This window comes from Oreochromis niloticus, linkage group LG19, assembly GCF_001858045.2.
Source record: "Oreochromis niloticus isolate F11D_XX linkage group LG19, O_niloticus_UMD_NMBU, whole genome shotgun sequence".
Taxonomy (NCBI): Eukaryota; Metazoa; Chordata; class Actinopteri; order Cichliformes; family Cichlidae; genus Oreochromis; species Oreochromis niloticus.
Window position 1 is genome coordinate 21154936 of NC_031983.2, and position 19927 is coordinate 21174862.

Consider the following 19927-nt stretch of genomic DNA (forward strand, 5'->3'; position numbering starts at 1 on the left):
GCAACAAAGACAATGTATGGGGCACATAAGTTAAAAAAAATATTTTCACTCATAGTATTTATTTAAGCGCATTTTTCCCCATAAATCCAGCCTCCCTGTCATATAAAACGTAATTAGAAATGTATTTAGTGTGGCCGACACTTCAAAGGGAAAGTCAATAAATAAAGTTTTATTGTATTTCCAGCCATCTATCCCTGTGTGTCGCTACTCTTCGCTGCTAAGAGTCTACTCTGTGTGTAGAGACAAAAGTCCAGCCTTGTTTTTTTCAGTCCAATAAAATGTGAAATTACGCAGGGACTCACGGCGCAGCGAGCAGAAGCTGTAGGCAGGCGGCAGAGTTGGTACGAACATCTTCGACTTCACGAACCAAAAACACCTCGGCTGCTCTTCAGCGGCTCTGCTCGCAAATATGCCTCGGACCGTCCGCTGCTTTGGAGGTATACGCCGGATTTAGCGCCTTATCTGCTGCGGGGAAGATGACTGAATTCGGAGCAAGCAGCGCAGGAGAAAGTGTGCCTTGTTTGGAGCTGAACGGGTCGTGTGCCACAACATAGTACTCGCAGCGGAGGCCAGCCCCAGCAGCCTGTAGCAATCGTTAGCTGGCCGGCTAACGCTAGCGTGCAGGTGTTTTGGCTGTAAACAACGTAACATAACTTGTAGCTGTAGTTAGCTGGCAGCAACCTCGGTTCCAACGTCTTGCCTCAACATTGAGCTCAATGTGCCTGCTTTAAAGTTTTTAAGCAAACGCCAAGCAGCAAGTGTTACACTTAGCAGCATTCTTATTAGCTGTTAGCAGCTGCTGGGTGTTTACAGGAGCAGAAGGCTGGCCACATAGCCACAAAGCTAGCGACTTAACTTTATTGCTACATGTGCTTTTTTCCCTCTTTTTTAAAAAGATTTTTTCCGCTGTTTAGCCCGATTTGACCTCGGACTCACACTCTGCTTTAGTTACTCTCCTTTTTATTAAGTGAGCCAGTTTGTGTTGTTTCACCGTTGTAAAGCCGGGACTGACCCACCCATAAGGACAATTTACCCGGGGCCGATGCTGACGGTTCAGCCCGGATCACGGCAACACCAGGAGCCGCTTCAGCAATGCAGCCCCAGCAGATATACGACTTTTCAAGTGACGAGAATAGTCACAAATGGAGAGGCCTCTTCGTGCAAGCTCTACGAAAGGTACGACTGTGACCACCAGCTTTCTCTATGCACTGTTATAAATCAAAACACCCGTATTGGGGTGACCGATTTGAACACTGGTTTCATCTGTGCATCTTTACCAGCACAAAAGTTTTGGTAACACTTCTTGACATGAGTCGGCTCAGAAGCAAAAACTTCAAAGTGTTTATATTAACACTATACTTATTTGTGAGGCATTTAGTGTTTTGCAGACCTCTGGAGATATCCCGCGCCTGTTGACATGTCTCTGTTGTGCTTATTCAATATACTCGTCACCCAAGTTCCTCATAATGACTTCCCACAGTGATTTTGAAGAAGTTGTTCCTTTGTAACGAGTTTGTCGTCGTTTCGAGGGTGTGCTAACGACTTGCATGATCCAGGGTGAATACCAATGAAGCTTGAGTTGAGTGTCATGTTGCCTTCTTTATTTGTTCCTCATTTCATCAAAAGATGTATCATCATTACTGAGCAAAGAGCTTCTGCAGCTGTTTTCGGGTGCTTTTGGTCACAGTTATCTGCTTTTTTTCCCAAGCAATGCAGCTTAGACTCTGATAAACTTAAAATGAATTCTTCGGAATAGGAAGCATTTGCATTTTAATTTCCTTGGTCAGCAGGACACATGTGTATCAGTTCCTTTTTGACTGTCCTGTTCTTTCCTTTTTCTTGCATCATCTTGGCTTCTCCTAGGTTTATTTTCTGTTTTGTGGCCCCTCCACATCCCCTCACCCCTTCTGCTCAGACTTGCAGAGTCATGAAAGTCTGGTACCAACTCCTAATGGAGAAAAACGTGTTTGTCACTGCTCTTTCTGTTTCACTGGGGACTGTTTGCCTTGCTTTTCTGTAAGGTTACACACAAGGCCAAACTGTTTAGAAACTGGAAGGTGCACAATGATCTTCATGCTGCGTTTCCTTTTGAACTGGCTGTGTGTATAAACTTACAGCATCCCGTCAAGACCTACTCATGAATTTTAGTGTTCTGATGTGGCTGGAGAGTCCCAAGAAAGCCTGTGTTACAGTTCAAAATAGAAACTAGATTCTTCTTCTTCTTCTTCCACTATAAGAAATACACTGGCCAAAGAGGCAAAGTGTGGTGCATCAGAATGGAAAATGGCATTGCTTATTTAGGTGACCTTTAGAGACTTGTGGTTCACCTAACCTGCTATTCATTATTGGTGTTTGAGTGCTTTGGTTCCAAGTTAAAACTAAGCCCCTTACACAAAACAGACGCACTGAAAAATGAAATTTAACATTGATAGAAATACTGAAATAATTCCTTTCTTAAAATAAATATCAACAACAAGCCATTTCTCAAGGTTGAAAGATAGTTTTGTGCTTAACTTTATCACTGGTCGTGTTATAAAGGTTTTGTTTTTTTTGTTGTTGTTGTTGTTGTTTTTTTTGTTGTTGTTTTTTTTTTTACATGCTTTCAGTATCTGACAGAAAAGCCTTGAGCCTGTATTTAGTGTGATTTTTGTTGTGACATGTTTTAATTTTAGCAGCACTGCTGCTATAGAGGTTACTGTCTGTGGATTTAGCTGTGTAGCAACATCATGCTTATAAATAACACTGCCCTATTCTTGTCAGTGATCAGTATTGCAGTGGAAATGGTGTGATGAATCAGGTGAAACTGAGAAAGCAGGTGGTCGGTCGCGATGCCACAGTGTCATTGTCTCAACTTGCTGCACAACTGCCAGAGGGAGAGCCTGTCAGAGATTGACGCAAGAGAAGTTTGTTATGGTTTTGACTGACTGTCTCGCTGTTTTCTACAGCTGTTCAGGAGCTGTGGTGGATGACTCCATCCTCTAGAATGAAATAAATAAAGAAAACTTGTGAATACGTTCTAAAGGCCAGATCAGGGACGTAAGTTTGTTATCAAGCAGGGAGGGAGTTCTGAGATGCGTCACCAGGTGGTGGTTGGTTTTGGATATATGTAGATCATGAATGAGATGGATGTATTTACTGAGGCTTAACAAATAACCATGACATCACATTATTGGAATTGGGGCTAGAGCTGCATGATTTTGGCCAAAATTATTGTCAAGATTATTTGTCGTGCCCTGCCACACATTGGCGACCTACCTAGGGTGGTGTACCCCACCTCTTGCCCTACGATAGGCTCCAACACTCCCACGACCTTGAATTCGATAAGTGGAAGAAAATTGATGGGTGAATTGAGTTATTTGTCATGATTATTCAAGTGCCAAAAATGTTTTTGTTAACACAACCTTTTTTTCCAGTTTGAAACATAAAACTGGTCTTCCTTATTTACCTAAATTCTTTGGTATTGGCACTTTGGAAAAGTAACTGTGTGAGGTCATAACGCATCTTTTGTCCATCTTTTATCTTGATGGACATGCTGACACGCTGCACAGACTCACCTTTGTGGATATGTGAGTTCATAGATGATGCACATTAGCAACCGTTGCATTGTTTTTCTTGGTTGCCGTTATACTTCAATTTGTGGTTGAGTAAGTTATTTGTGTTGCTTTGTGGTGTGCAGACATCTCTGTAGCACTCTTTGCATGTGATATGTTCTCTGTTTACATCACTTGCTCTAAATTCAATTTCCAAACAACCTGCACTGATGTGCTTCTAGAGACTAGCCTTTCGCCTTCTGTTGTGCCAGACATTTTCTAGACGTCTGTCTTTTAATGTAGTGTTATCACAGCTGTGATTGGCACCAGGCAGTGCTTTAGGGAGCGTTTGATTTGGTGGAGCTTGCATTGTCAAAATCACTGGAACGTGTTTATTTGATCGTGGGTAGCCAAAATCTTGAGCGAGATTAAAAATCGATTAATTTAGCAGTTGAATTTGTATGGTGTAAACTGTTAGTTTTCTGACAAAAAATGAATCACTTGCAAAGAATAAATGCCGGAAATGCTGTAAAATGTGAAGATGTGTTATTCCTGTCTTTCCTCTTTATTTTTTATGTAATGTTTTTGTTTTTTTTTATGCTGTACGGTGGGTAGAAAGGCTGATTTGAAGACATCATGTTGGAAGATTTGTGCATCAAATGATGAACTAAAAACAGTAATTGTTAGTTGCAATGCACAGTTCTTAGGAAGTCTTTAATTTAATGTAAGTTTAATTGCATGTCTGTAAGAATTAGGTACTTTGCTGTGAAGCAGCTGAAGTTGTAGTGCTGAGTTCATACCTACAGCAAGGACTGTAGTAACACATATAAAATGCAACAGTTCAAATCCTGCTTTCGTCTGTCATTTGTGCTCATTTTATATTATAAATTAATATTTCACCATGACACAAGTGCAGTGTTTGTATTCAGGCTAAGGTTGGACAATAACTGGTTTTTAAAACCTTATCGGTATATTTCCAAAAGATTAACAGGATTAGAGAATAGTATTAAGTTTCGTTTTACATTGCATAAAGGGTTGCTTCCATAAAACGGTGTTTGCAGCGGTTGCAGCTCTCTTGTTACTTTGCTCCCCAATAACCTTTCGTTTTCAATTGATCTTTCTATTTTATTAAAAATCCTTACGAGATCGCTCCCATTGCTTTTGCATATATTACTGAGACTTAAGTCATGTATTGCCATGAACCCTAAACCTATTGATTCATATTGCTGCATCTAAATATCCTGGCTGGCGATTATATGGCTCATGCTTGGTGCAATGCAAGATCTCTATCTCACCCTGACATGCTGGTGTTAATAATAACTGTGCATTCCCCAGGTCTGCTGTTTCACTGGCATTGAGAAACGGGCCAGAGGTTTGCTGGGTACAGTTTCATTCCATTGCCTTGTTGAGTTAGAGCAGCCTGGTGTTGTTGAGTTCACAGGCCAGCATTTTAAACCGTGATTGGTCATGTTACAAGCCTGCTTTATGTTTGTGTGTGTTGCCTTTTTAATAGTCTCAGCATGAGCAGTCGGTTAAATTCTGAAAGGGTGACTTCACTTCGGGCCAAAGCTGAGAGAGTTGTTTTATTTTAGTCACATGGTTTTGTTGCCTTTTTTACTCAGACTAGACAGAGCTCTTGTCATTTCACCATCAGAGATTTATCGCGAGACTCTACTGCAGCGCCCGAATCCAGCCAGTCATCAAACCTACGTTTTCCATTTAAGTGCCGCATTTTATACATTGACAGCTCAAATCAAGTGGTTGTAATTGAAAGTGATGAAGAGGCAGGAAGTAGCACAAAAAACCCACAGTTTTGTATTCATCTTCTGCAACCACAGAGGTTTCTGTGAAATCGGTAAACGGATGGTTGAAAGAAAGTCCTCCTGTTTTTCACACGAACAGATGAGATCTTATTTTTTTGTTTATATGGTGAGGTAAATTTCTGTAAATGTAGATTAAAGTAACCCGCTGTTGAAAAAAGAAAGATTTACAGAAACCATATATATATTTTAGTAGCATGCGATTAATAATATCCGTATTAACATATAGTTTGTTGTTTTGAAGTAAAAAGTGCTTATCAGGAAAAAAAACTGGATAAACATTTTAACCAAATAACAAGAGCTCACCTCCAGCTTCTCTGTGCAAAACTGCAGAAAGAACTGACTCTGCGACCTTAAATGACTGCTAAATGCTATGCCTAACGGCCACTTTATTAGTTACACCTTGCTATTTCTGGATTGGATCCCCTTTTTGCTCTTTAGAGAAGTCTTAATTTTCATGGCATAGATTAAGCAAAGTAAAAAGAGATTTTTCGTCCATGTTGACGTGATGGGATCACACAGTTGCTGCAGATTCATCAGCTGCACATCCATGATGTGAATCTCCCGTTTCGCCACATCCCAAAGGATTGGATCGAGATCTGGTGAGTGTTGAGGACATTTGAGTAGTGAACTCATTGTCATGTTCAGAAGACAGTTTGAGATGATTTGAGCTTTCTGCTGGAAGCAGCCTGTAGAAGATGGGCACACTGTGGTCATAAAAGGACAGACATGATCAGCAACAATACGCAGATGGGCTGTGTTTAGTTGATGACTTTTGGCCCAAAATATGCCAAGGAAATCCCCCACATCATTACACCTCCCACCTGAGCTCTTTGATACAAGGCGGTAACAAAGAGCTCAGGTTGATCTATGATTTTTATGTTATTCACTCCAAATTGTGACCCTACTTCATCAGACCAGGCAATCTTTTTCCAATCTTTTGTTATCCAATATTGGTTGTCTTCTACAGTGCATTTACTGCAAGGTTGTGCATTCAGAGATGTTCTTCTGCATTTGTCGTTTTACTGTTACGTTCTTATCAGCTTAAAGCAGTCTGGTTACTGCAGCTCACTCGATATTTATGTATTTATTTATTTTTTAATCCGAAGTATAGTTGTGTGGGAAAATCCTGGCAGAGCAGAAGTATGTGAAATAGTCAGACCAGCCAGTCTGGCACCAACATTGAGAGCCACTTACAGTCACCCTTCTTCACCACTCGGTTTGAACTTCAGTGAGTCGCTGTGTCCAAATCTACAGTGGCTTGCAAAAGTATTCGGCCCCCTTGAACTTTTCTATATTTTGTCACATTACAACCACAAACATGAATCAATTTTAATGGAATTCCACGTGAAAGACCAATACAAAGTGGTGTACACGTGAGAAGTGGAACGAAAATCATACAGGATTCCAAACATTTTTTACAAATAAATAACTGAAAAGTGGGGTGTGCGTAATTATTCAGCCCCCTGAGTCAATACTTTGTAGAACCACCTTTTGGTGCAATTACAGCTGCCAGTCTTTTAGGGTATGTCTCTACCAGCTTTGCACATCTAGTGACTGAAATTCTTGCCCATTCTTCTTTGCAAAACAGCTCCAGCTCAGTCAGATTAGATGGACAGCGTTTGTGAACAGCAGTTTTCAGATCTTGCCACAGATTCTCGATTGGATTTAGACACCAGACAGGTCGGGGATAAAGTTATTGAGAAATTTAAAGCAGGCTTAGGCTACAAAAAGATTTCCCAAGCCTTGAACATCCCACGGAGCACTGTTCAAGCCATCATTCAGAAATGGAAGGAGTATGGCACAACTGTAAACCTACCAAGACAAGGCCGTCCACCTAAACTCACAGGCCGAACAAGGAGAGCGCTGATCAGAAATGCAGCCAAGAGGCCCATGGTGACTCTGGACGAGCTGCAGAGATCTACAGCTCAGGTGGGGGAATCTGTCCATAGGACAACTATTAGTCGTACACTGCACAAAGTTGGCCTTTATGGAAGAGTGGCAAGAAGAAAGCCATTGTTAACAGAAAACCATAAGAAGTCCCGTTTGCAGTTTGCCACAAGCCATGTGGGGGACACAGCAAACATGTGGAAGAAGGTGCTCTGGTCAGATGAGACCAAAATGGAACTTTTTGACCAAAATGCAAAACGCTATGTGTGGCGGAAAACTAACACTGCACATCACTCTGAACACACCATCCCCACTGTCAAATATGGTGGTGGCAGCATCATGCTCTGGGGGTGCTTCTCTTCAGCAGGGACAGGGAAGCTGGTCAGAGTTGATGGGAAGATGGATGGAGCCAAATACAGGGCAATCCTGGAAGAAAACCTCTTGGAGTCTGCAAAAGACTTGAGACTGGGGCAGAGGTTCACCTTCCAGCAGGACAACGACCCTAAACATAAAGGCAGGGCAACAATGGAACGGTTTAAAACAAAACATATCCATGTGTTAGAATGGCCCAAAGTCCAGATCTAAATCCAATCGAGAATCTGTGGCAAGATCTGAAAACTGCTGTTCACAAACGCTGTCCATCTAATCTGACTGAGCTGGAGCTGTTTTGCAAAGAAGAACGGGCAAGAATTTCAGTCACTAGATGTGCAAAGCTGGTAGAGACATACCCTAAAAGACTGGCAGCTGTAATTGCACCAAAAGGTGGTTCTACAAAGTATTGACTCAGGGGGCTGAATAATTACGCACACCCCACTTTTCAGTTATTTATTTGTAAAAAATGTTTGGAATCATGTATGATTTTCGTTCCACTTCTCATGTGTACACCACTTTGTATTGGTCTTTCACCTGGAATTCCAATAACATTGATTCATGTTTGTGGCTGTAATGTGACAAAATGTGGAAAAGTTCAAGGGGGCCGAATACTTTTGCAAGCCACTGTACATGCCTAAATGCCCTGAGTTGCTGCCGTGGGATTGGCCAATTAAATATTTGTGACATTTGCGTGAGCTTAATAAAGTGGCCAGTGAATATGTATCGACAGTATTGTGTAAAGGAAGAGAGATTAGCCAAGAACAAGCCAAGAGATTTATTATTTATTTTTTTTTATATATAATCTGAAGCCAGTCATAGATAACATTATCCTCAGTTTTCAGAATATTAGATGGTACAACTGTGTTTACAACACCCTAAAGGGTTTGTTGGTTTGTTTTTTTTAGGTATTTCATGCCTTTATTACCAGGTTGAATGAAGACAGGGAGAGAAAGTGATGAGAAAAGAGACGAGGGTGATATAATTGCGCAAAGTTCCTGGGCTGGACTTGAAACTATGTATACTTGGTCATGTGCAAGGACAAAGGTTGAAAATAAACCAGGCCCAAAGAATAGCTGCAATATTCATATAATAATCTTACTATAATCACTGCAGTGAATGTATGTCTGTATGTACCCTATCTCCTCCTTAATTGGCGGGCCAATCTCGACGAAACTTTCACCTCCCAGCAGACATTTCTATTACATAAGGTCATGTTTATCAAAATTTGTATTTGCAACATAGTTTTGTTAGAATTGCCACTAAATACAAAATGGAAAAAGCGCTGCAGGCCTGTAGACTGGATTTTTTTTTGCCAGAAATTATAATAATTGGTGGTCTTTTTTTGTCTTGAGTTGAATATTTTTGTGGCAGCGTGACTTTAAGAAGTTTTTAAAAGGCATTTCTCGGTATTTCTAAAAAACCTCCAAAACATTTGGTCAAATGATCAGTTACAGCACTAATACTTAGTAATGATTGGTAAGTCGTGGTGGTTACTGGACAGGATATGAATGTCTGTCTGTGTGAACTTGGCTATTTCTGTTGATTGCATTAATCCTGTCAAAGTGCAAATGGTAAACGTATGTGGGGAGGACACAATGTGCAGGAGTGAGTTGCTGCACCTCCAGGATGAGCCTATGTGATGACAGCAGGATGTTTCTGGTAACAGGTTGCGTTTCCTGTACACCAGGCTCGGGCCCACCACAGAAAAAAGATGGTGCTGGTTAAAACAGAGGTTCCCCGCCCTTCCCACAATATTAAATCTGGGCTTTGAACATCAGCTTGTCCTCACACAGGGTTCAGTCAGAGGATGGGTGGATGCAGGCAGGCGGCCAGGGTCACTGGGTCACACAAGCCTGGCGTCAAGTCATGGCCACGTGCAGTTTGCTGCATGTCCACCACCTATTGTCTTTTATTACCTGAATGTGAGCAGGGATAGGGGACGTGTGTGTGTGTGTGTGTGTGTGTGTGTGTGTGTGTGTGTGTGTGTGTGTGTGTGTATGTGCTAGGTTTTTAGTATCGTAGTGGTAGTTGTATACGTTTATGTCTCAGATCTGTGCGTCTTTTGTGTCTATGTGTATTTTTAATGTGTTTGCGTGTGCCTGTTGTCTCAGAGTTGATCTCTGCCTCATGGTTCCCCAGACAGTCTGGTTGTAATGCAGATGATGTCATGGCATGAATCACAAACAGTGACACATGCTCGGGTATAATAACAAGCCCCACTCCCACCTCTCCAACACACACACATGCACGCACACACACACACACACACAGACACATATTACCTGCAACCTGAGCCTGATGCAGGGCATATATACACAGCTAGGAGAATAATCAATTGAATTAGAAATGTTAACCCTGTATCAACACCCTCCTGCCTCTATTATTACCTCCACCCTTTCTGTTCTCCTATTGTGAAGACACACAGCACCTGATCACACTACAGCTGAGTTGTAACCAAGATGATGAAACTTGATGCAAGCTGGTTTTGTGTACCACTGACCTGCATCTGTTTTCGCCTTTTGCATCCACTGCACTCTGATTTGCAGAACAGATTTTCTATTATTGGAGACAAGTGGATGAAACAGAACTTCTCTAGAGGATTAATCAGCTGATGATTTGATTCTTTTAGTTATTCAGTTGTCATTTCATCTATTAAATGAAAGAAACAATAATAGGGGTTCTTATTAGCTCATTGGTACAATATAATTCCTGTATAAAAAGAAATAGTTTACATTTAAAAGAAAAAAAGAATGATCTTTTCTATCTCATATTGTCGCATCTAGTAATGCAAAAATAACAATAAATAAGTGGCTTGGGTTTGGACTAAACAAAGCCCTTGTCGACCTCACTTAAGCTTTACCAGTTTTTTTTTTTTTGTAGACAGGGTTTTCCCAAGTTTATTATGAGACTGGCTGAACACTGCAAGTCATGTTGACATGCAATGGGGATTTTTTTTTTTTTTTTTTTTTTCAAAAAAATTTTTTGAGACCAAAGTTGCAAATATTCCATTAGATAATGTACCTCATTAGCCTACTGTTCCTGTTTTAATGTATAAAAATGCTTAAAAACCAATTACAATTTTTAATAGCTGATATCCAACCAGTTTATTTTTTCCTTTGATTACATCTCAATCAGGACTGTCAAACTCAGTCTTTAAACCCTTAATATTTGTCACACTCTTAATGTTTGGACATCATCTACAGAGAAAATAAAGTTTTGTATTATATTGTATTATTTAATTTTGTTTAGTCAGTTACTGTCAGCTACTGACCACATAGTTTCCTCAGAGAGTAAATAAAGGAAATCTGTTGCTAAGCCTCTTAATTATAAAACAAAGTTTTTGTTAATACACATAAAATGTATTTTTTTTCTCTCTTTTTTTTTCTTTTTAATGATTGCAGAACAATTTTGAAACATTCCTATAGTAAATGGTGGGAAAAAACAGGAAGGTTTCTGTAATTTATTTGTTTATCTATTACTATGGGGTAATATGAATGGGAATGGTGGAGGTGTTAATCAGTAGGAAAAGCAGTTAAACTCATAAAAATACACTTAAAAGTCCAAAATTTATGCCCTCTTTCACATTTTCCAAAGCTGTCCAGTCGGCCGAAATGAAGTCTTTTGTGGGGAGATTTTGGCCCCTGGTCCTTATGTTCGACACCAATAGTCTAAATCATTTATTCAAGCATTTAAACACAGTTAAATATAATTTCACACACATACTGGCAATAATCGCTCCTCTCTCCTTCTCAGTAGAACTTCACATACACAGCTTTCTTGTTTCTCTGTGTCACCACACAATTAATGATTAGTGTTAAAGTAGCTCTGCATTAATCCTATGCAAAATTAAATTGAACCAATCCCACCCAACTGCAGTCTCCAGGTTTGAATACTTTTCTGGTGGAAACCCTGTCAAATGATTGCTGGACAATGTTTTCGCTAACTTATGTGCTAGTTCTCCTCATCAAACCAGTCAGTCTGTGTTTAAAATTCTTGGCAGACATGTAGACACTGAGTGGGTTTTGTGTGCCTCTGAATCCCTCTCCTTTTGGACCAGCTCCAGTCTGTGTGTAGCATGAACCTGCTGCTGCTGCCTCCTTGTACATGCACATTAATATCTCTCAGCCTACTGCTATGAGCTGCTCTCCCTGGAGGCTTTGTTCTGTGCGGGTGGAGAGCCAGCAGAAGGGGGGTTGGAAGAGAGAAAGTGAGAGTGAGTGAGCACTGGGACTTCCTGTACTCTAGCTTTTCTCCTCCTAATGGAGCTGACCCATGAAACTGAACACCTTAACATGGCACAGGAGGGTGTGCATGAAGCTTTACATATGGTCGAGATGCTTTTAATTTCATTCTCTTTGCCTACATGTAGCAGTTTGGTGTAAACTACCAATCTAATTAACTGTTTCTATTGACTGATTTTTATTAATGATGAACCAGACTCCTCTCAGAAAGGCCAAGAATGTTTTTCTACAGCATGGCTCACCTTTGGATCTCAATTAAATCATTTTTAATTTGGAAACTATCTAGTAAGCTTGTACCCTACTTTAAATTTTAAAGAAAAAACATTAAGACCACTGAAAGGTGGTAACACTTTAGCAGCAAGAGGGAAAAGGATGGTACTGAGACTTCCTATGATGGCTTGGAGATGGTGGAATTGAAAAAAAGACAGGAGGCAGAGCTGGAAGTGACAGAGCTCAGGATGTTAAGCTTTTTAATGTGAGTGACCAGGAGGGTCAAGATTAGAAATGAGTCTATCAGAGGGATAGCTCAGGGTGAGTGTTTTGGAGACAAAGGAGCTTGGACGTGTCCAAAGGAAGAATGGTGAAAGACAAAGGATGTAAAAGATGAAGCTCATTGACAGGCGGAAGAGAGGAAGACCACAGAGAAGATTCATGGATGTGGTGAAGGAAGACATGTAGGGGGTTGGTGTGACAGAAGAGGAGGCTAGGGATAGGTTGAGATGGAGGCAGAAGATCCACTGTGGCGAGCCCTAAAGGGAGCAACTGTTGATTTCCTTGCAATGTGATGTTCTTCTAAGAACTCTTAGTTCCTGGCATTTATGTAGCCACCCACCTAAACATTGTTGATAACTTTTTCTTTGTTGGCCATGAGCTGCAACATCACCACCACCCAACTCATACTCTGAGGGTGAATATTTGGTATTTTTTGCTTGATAAATGACACAAAAATTATGACAGGTATTATTAAAAAGATAATGCATTGCTTGCACTAGCTTTTCAGCCTTAGAAATATGGGGTAAAAAAAAAATTCATAATGTTGACTAATCTTTTAGTTTTGCATCTAAAGTAGGGTTGCTAGATTATTACAGCTACAGTACTTTAACACAATTACCCCAATACTGTAGAGGATTTAAGCCATCTTTTTTATTTGGTATAGCTCCTTGAGCTTTAATTATAGAGGGTTATTATGGATAGGCTAAGACAGAAGAAGGGAAAAAGATGTGCTGAAAGGCAAAACCAAAGAATTATTGCGAAACAGAATGCGCCACAATAATCACTTTATGTCGAGCGTCTTGCTTTAATAATCGCTGGAAGCCAAAACTGACATTGAAATTAAAATTAGAATAATTGCACAGCCCCAGTCTGAAGCATGTTTTGTCTACACCTTCTGTGGTGCTTCTCAGATTAAACAGTTGATTTTCCTACCCTGAGAATTCCTCTGCGTCGCAGATTCTCAGAGTTGAGCTGAGTGCAATTCAAATTCAGGAGTTCCCCAGCCATTTTTCCACTCGATTACTTTCACTTTGCTTGCTTTTACTTCAATGTACGCCGCCAACTATATTAGACCTTGTTACATCCACTACCCATTAGGATCAAGTTGCAGCAGTACTGTAAATAATACACTGAGCCACAGTCATACCTGCACATGCCACCGCTCTGTCAGTCCTCTCGTCAGACGTCCTTGTTGAAAACAGATTCACTTGGTGTCATTTCAGTGCAGAACAAATGTTTTTCACAATCAGATTTAGCATATAGCAACATTATAAGAAAATAACTGACACATACCTGCCCAGCTATCGAAAAATAAATTTCTCCTCTTGTGAAAGAGGAAACGTAAACACACTGAACTTTTATGCATTTTTATTTTTTATCTTTTGTAGGAAATTGACCGGTAATTGAAATTAGTTAGTAACCCAACTGAATTTTACACTGAACTCCTTTTTGTGTTGTACTGCAGGTGTATGCAGCAGTTTATTTGATTACGTCTTAGTTCTGTGTATTGTCTTTGAATTATTATGTTTTTATTCAAATAGCATTCAGTTTCGTGTCTTTTTGTTACCATGTTTCCCGTCCTGACATTGTTGGAGATAGCCGACACTTGCTGGATGTGGGCCTCTCAGAAACGGGCCAACTATTCTGTGAATGGAGTCAGGGGAAACCCCCGTAGTTTCAGTGTGGTGACTCACAGCTCCTGGTGTCCTGTGGAATTTGGTCAAGTGCCTATTTGTGGTTAAAAAGGATCTGTCTCATAACGTACTTCTGCTTTGATATGTATTTTTTTTCCGAGTAGAGCCTATATGTGTGGGATATTTTTAACTGTTAGGTCTTGTGAGTGTGCATCAAAACAGAAATGATGTACAGAAACCTCAGTGAGACCAAGCTGTGGCTTCAGACTTTCCAGCTCCTCTCGTTTTAAAAAGCATCTGAATTCAGTTAATCGGAATGTAAACTAAAAGGAGGGCTGAGAAAGGGGTCTTTTATAATTCCCTAGAGACACTTCTGTACTCCTCTATTCTCTGATAATTATTCTATCCCAAATAAATGAAGTCAAACTTGAGACGGGGACATCCTGCTTTTGCTGAGTCTCTGTTAAGTCACAGAACAGGAATGCATGAAGCGCAATCTGCATTGACCTTTTAACGGTCCTCTCACATTCCTTTATCCGGGGCAAAGTTTTGTCATCCTAACGCGTCACTTTTACTATATGCCAGGGTAATTCCATCACTAGCATGTGAACAGGTCAGGCTTTAGTAAGAAACCAGGCTTATTTTCTATCCACCTCTCTGCTCGTGTTTTCTGCCACAGCTTTTTTTTTTCCCCTCCTCCTTCTCCTCCAAGACTGCTTTGGATACTATAATAGTATCTGAACTGACAGCATTCCTGCGAGAGGGCACGGCCCAAATGACGGCAACTTTTGGGTAGCTGGAGGGTATTTTGGGGGTGGTGTTACTCTCTTTCCATTAGTAGACCTGATGCAGCCACACCTTCTTTGTTGTCAGCATGTAAAATCACACCTTCTGTCAGGCTGGTTGCACCCTCAGGAGTCCCGCTACAGCGCAAACCTGGGTCAATTGATATATCTGCAGAAAAGAGCTCTAAATCCTTTTCAGTTGAGATGATACTTGTTTAACAGACTTATTGTCTTGCACTTAATTTTGTGGAGAGGGATTTTGTGTGTTGGATTGCTGATTCCTGATTTTATTTATTTTTTATAGGAAACTTATGAATCTTACTTGTTGATTTGTGTGCCGTAGCCTAATCGCTTGTATGTTTTTAGATTGGTTTCCAACCTTAAACGCAGTCATTTTTACTTGTGTATTTCAGTGTATAGAGACATAATAGCTGGAGTTGAATATTTAAGACTTCATGGTAAATATTTAGTTATGATTATTCTCTTGGTATGGCTAATGCAGAATTATATGGATCTGTAGAGGACTGCAGGCACAATCACATTCCTCAGAGTTGTAATGTTTTTTGCCAGGTGCCATCTACACACCTCCTCTCCTGCTTTGATGTCACTCTATCATCGACTGTGCATGAGCTCATGGACTTCAGTGGTTTTATAGAGTCTATAGAGTTGGCTAGTTTCCCGTAAATGTAGGTATAAAGCTAAATTTAGATTAAGTATGGTTTTTAAGTATAGTAAGTATGATTTTAGACGTCCATTTGTCTGAGCTCCCTTGAAAGCAGCAAAAAGTGTTTTATTAAAACTTGCATTAGGTAACTTTTTAAATATATTAAATGCTTTTTGTTGCCAGTTACTTAAAAATGAGATGTTTCCTGATACTAAAGTTGTGTCTCATTTTCTGCAGAAAGTCACTAGATATGATGACTGAGTATCAGTGAGCAGCACTAGCTAATCATAGCTTAAACACGAAGTCCTTAAATGACTAACTCAGCTGAAGGAAAACAAAACTGATGTGGTTTCACATCAGAAAAAGAAGCTTTGTCCGATTGTTTCAATATTAAATGTACAAGTGAGTTGTAATGTTCAAATTAGTGTTGAATGAAACTGAGCTAGTAGATTTAGTGTGTGGGCTAAAATCTGAATAAACACCTTGTTAAAACCAAGAAAAAATGTTTGTATTCAGCCAGTCATTGTAACTGTAGGCTGATGTAATTGTGCGTGAGGCCAGCTGAGCTGCATCATACCAGATGTTAACATCACTTTGATATATTAAACAGTTTCAGTTTACGTCATGTCAACAGTGCCAGAAGCATGTTGGGTTTTTTTTTCTTTTCTTTTTTTTCTGTCCTACTGAATGAAAAATAATATCACTCCACGTTATGGTGAATGACGAATTTTTGCCGTATCTGCCACTTATTTGTTTTTCTGTTTTTCTGTAACTTTCAGGTACAGAAGCAGGTCCACCCAAACCTGACAGCAAAAGAGGATGCCCTCCAGTATATCGAGGAGCTGATCTTGCAGCTTCTCAACATGCTGTGTGTGGCCCAGCCTCGCACTGTACAAGATGTAGACGTAAGGCCTTTACACTCTCTCCTAGTATTTATTTTCTAAGTAGATATTAATGATGTGTCAAACTGAAAAAATATAGAAGAACGGTAAAACAGATCGTGAGCTAATTTTTCCCACTGGGTGTCCTGGCATTTTCCATTTAGGAAACGTATGATTCAACAGAAGCATTTCAAACAAACTTTTATTCTAATATAAGTTCATCCATCTTAATGTTTGTACTCATATTCTTGATGAGGAAAAGTAACATTTCCTCTTCTCTTAAATCAGGAACGCGTCCAGAAAACTTTCCCCCACCCTATAGATAAGTGGGCAATTGCAGATGCCCAGTCAGCCATTGAGAAACGCAGGAGAAGACACCCCTTACTACTTCCTGTGGATAAGATACACCCATTGCTCAAGGTAAGGATGCTTGACAGCTCGCTGTCCTGTTCATCCTCAGCACTGTCCTCACTTTTATTTTTTCAACCCTTTGAACCGCTGTGTTATAGTTAATTTCTCATTGCGGATTTTCCTTTTTTCTTTCAACAGGAGGTTTTGGGCTACAAAGTGGACTACCATGTGTCCCTATACATTGTGGCAGTGCTTGAATACATATCAGCAGATATACTGAAACTGGCAGGAAACTATGTTGGCAACATTCGGCACTTTGAAATCACCCAGCAAGACATCAAAGTGTCCATGTGTGCAGACAAAGTGAGACGCTAAAGTTGTCAAACATGATTAGGAGAGAAGAATTTCTTTTGATTGACACTGACTGGTTGTCACTGCTACCCGTTTCCAGGTGTTGATGGACATGTTTGACCAAGAGGAGGATATTGGGTTGATGTCGCAGTGTGCAGAGGAGCCCTTGTCCTCGGGGGAGCTCACGTATGATGATCTGGTGAGGCTTGAAATCGCAGAGGAGCGGCAGTACCTGAGAGAGCTGGACCTCATTGTCAAAGTGTTCCGCAGACACTTCCTTCACTCCAAAGTTTTCACAAACGAGGTGAGGAACTTGTTTTAGAAGAAATACACTTCTCAGTTTGACAAAAAAGAATCAGGTTATGACTTATTTGAACATAATGATTGATGTAATCACTGACCAGTATTTTATAATACAAAGTAAACTGTTCAGTGATCAAGTCTTGTGCTTAGAAAGTAGTGGTGGGCAAAGCCAGCTTAGAAAACAGTTATGTTTTCATCAAAGCTATTTCAGTCTAATCCAACTTAAGATCATCTAAAGATTACAACTAAAACTCTGTAATCGGCTAACTTGTACTCAGCATCATGAAGCAGTGTGAAATACCTAAACAGCGCTTTATTTCACCACTTTTATTACTTTTTTTTCACTTTTGTGCTTTTTGGACTGTCTCTTCTACTAAGGCTTAGTATTGACTATCAGTGCTGCTTTGCCCACAGTATGACTTTATGTCAAAATGAATAAAGCATCATAATCTAAAAAAAAGTATTGTCAGATTTTTCTCAATGCAGTTTCCTATAATCGGCAGTCAGTATCAGCACCGTACAGAAACATGTCATTATGTTTGGCCTTAAAAGGTTACAGTTCCTGTTCATCACACAAAGCACGACCCATGCTCTCTGACTCATGTAGTAAACCTACTTTCAGCTGCTCCCTTATTCACAAGGGATCGCCACAGCGGGTTGATTTGGCAGTTTTAATGTTGGATACCCTTCCTGACACAACCCCAAAGGGATTTGTCTCTCCTCCCTCTTACTCAGTAAACAGCCATTAAATAGCAATTCATATCCTTTTTACAGAAGGCTAACCAAAGGAACTTTAGGTTACTTGCATAACCACAGTTCTCAGAGTAACATGAGTGAGATGTCTTACTGTGGGATGTGCCTCCCTTCACATTTCTCAGAGGAATTTGCCTCAGTATGCCAATTCTGAATGGCTGGTGACCATGTCAGACTGAACCACCAACCCTTAAGTGGCTTGAACTACTATGCAGTCATTACTCAAGGTAAGCACCTATCACATTTCCCCAACAAGATGGGTTGAGGCAGCTTACTCATATTACTCTGAGAACTGAGGTTATGCATGTAACCTAAAGTGGTCATTCCTGGCATTTTCAATGTCTCATTATAAAGTCTCCAGTTAGCAAGTAGCCCCTTTATCCAAGTGAGGACACAGAGATTTGCACTGCTTGGGCTACAGTTTAAGGAGAGCTGTTCAGATTAAACAGAAAGTGAGGACCAGCTTGATGCTGCACAACTTTTTTTGAAAACACTTGTCCAAAGCTCCTGTCCAAATAAGCATGCAAAACAAAAACAGGAGACGGCATGTTGAACCTTTTGTTTTTCAGATGTTTTTCAGCTGTCAAGATAACAGGCACAAATGAACCAGCAACTTTAGACACAAATGCCAGGTCAGGCTTCAGTGACGCCCTGGATTGTTCAGGGGTAAACTGAGTGTTTGAAGGGTGTACTGACAGGCTTAAACTGTTAACAATGTCTTCAGAGATATGAACTCAACCTTGTGCGCTTTGATCGTCCCTGATAGCGTAGCCACTGTTCTATAACAGTCTGATGCAGATCTCCATACACAGTGCCTCTGGGTAGCAGATCTAGTTCCAGATTCAGAGAGATCAGGACATGTCGCCCTCAGAAAAAGGACATGTTTACTACTCCATAGGATCAGCTCATTCAGCAGTAGAAGGCCCATACAGGAAAAAAATACTCCTGCCTATGTACAATTACACTATATTGCAGGTTAAAATGAGCTCTAAAGTCAAAATAGGTGAATTATATCATGCCTGGACAGCAGCACAAGCTACTTGAGGGTGGGTGGTTTGACTTGACATGGTCTTTTTAATCACAAGCCAATCAGCTGAGATAAATGCTTTTGAGGAATAGGCAGAGATGTGTATCACACAGACAATGAAAGCACCAGTATACTTTGCTGTACACTTTTCCACATTGGTTGCTTCGCATGCTGCTGCAACATCATCACACAGTCGCAGATATGATGTAAATTTTTTCTCGCTCTGCCGTGCGACAGGGGGTAAGCAGCGAGCATAAAAGCGGCCGCAGAGGCTGAGAAATGAGACATTGAAACATTAAAATTAATCTTAGGAATGAGAAAAGGGCTTTGAGTCCAGCATTTTGTCCAAGGATAATTCAATATGCAGAACTAGGGAAGCCTGTAATTGAACCACCAACCTTCCAGCTAGCAGACAACCCATTCTAACAGGTGTGTGTTTTTTAAATGCAATAAATTCCTTAAAAATAAAAAGTAGGAAATGTATAGGTAAGGGAAGGGATTAAACACTGTGTTTACAGTTTGAGAAGAACTGAGTGGAAAGTCGAGCTTAATGGGTCGCTGTGGCTTTGCATATTTTGGGTTGGGTAATTTGTGGTATCATTTGGGTGAGGAGGATTAAACTTTGTGAGGCCCAGTGGAATGCAGAACATGCAATTATGTTGAGACAGCTTCTGCTTCAACTTCTGACTGTTATGTTTTTGCACTCTGGTCAACTGATTTAGCCTCCTTAAAGATGTGTGTCAAAGTGAAACGCACTCAAAATAAGAAGTGTGTGTGTGCCCCACCCCCCCAAATAAAGAGAAGTTGACTGGAAAAGGCAATGGCGGCAGGGT

At 40.4% G+C, this 19927-nt stretch overlaps 1 protein-coding gene across 1 annotated transcript in view; it reads left to right on the forward strand.

The window, feature by feature from the left end:
* Window positions 1-185: 185 nt before the first annotated feature.
* sos2 (son of sevenless homolog 2 (Drosophila)) overlaps window positions 186-19927 on the forward strand; it is a 40160-nt gene continuing 20418 nt past the window's right edge. Inside the window, exons 1-5 of the mRNA XM_005477397.4 lie at window positions 186-1176; window positions 16208-16333; window positions 16598-16729; window positions 16859-17023; window positions 17112-17315. Of these exons, the coding sequence (XP_005477454.1) occupies window positions 1093-1176; window positions 16208-16333; window positions 16598-16729; window positions 16859-17023; window positions 17112-17315 (711 nt within the window). The 5' untranslated portion in view covers window positions 186-1092. The remainder of the gene's footprint in view (window positions 1177-16207; window positions 16334-16597; window positions 16730-16858; window positions 17024-17111; window positions 17316-19927) is intronic.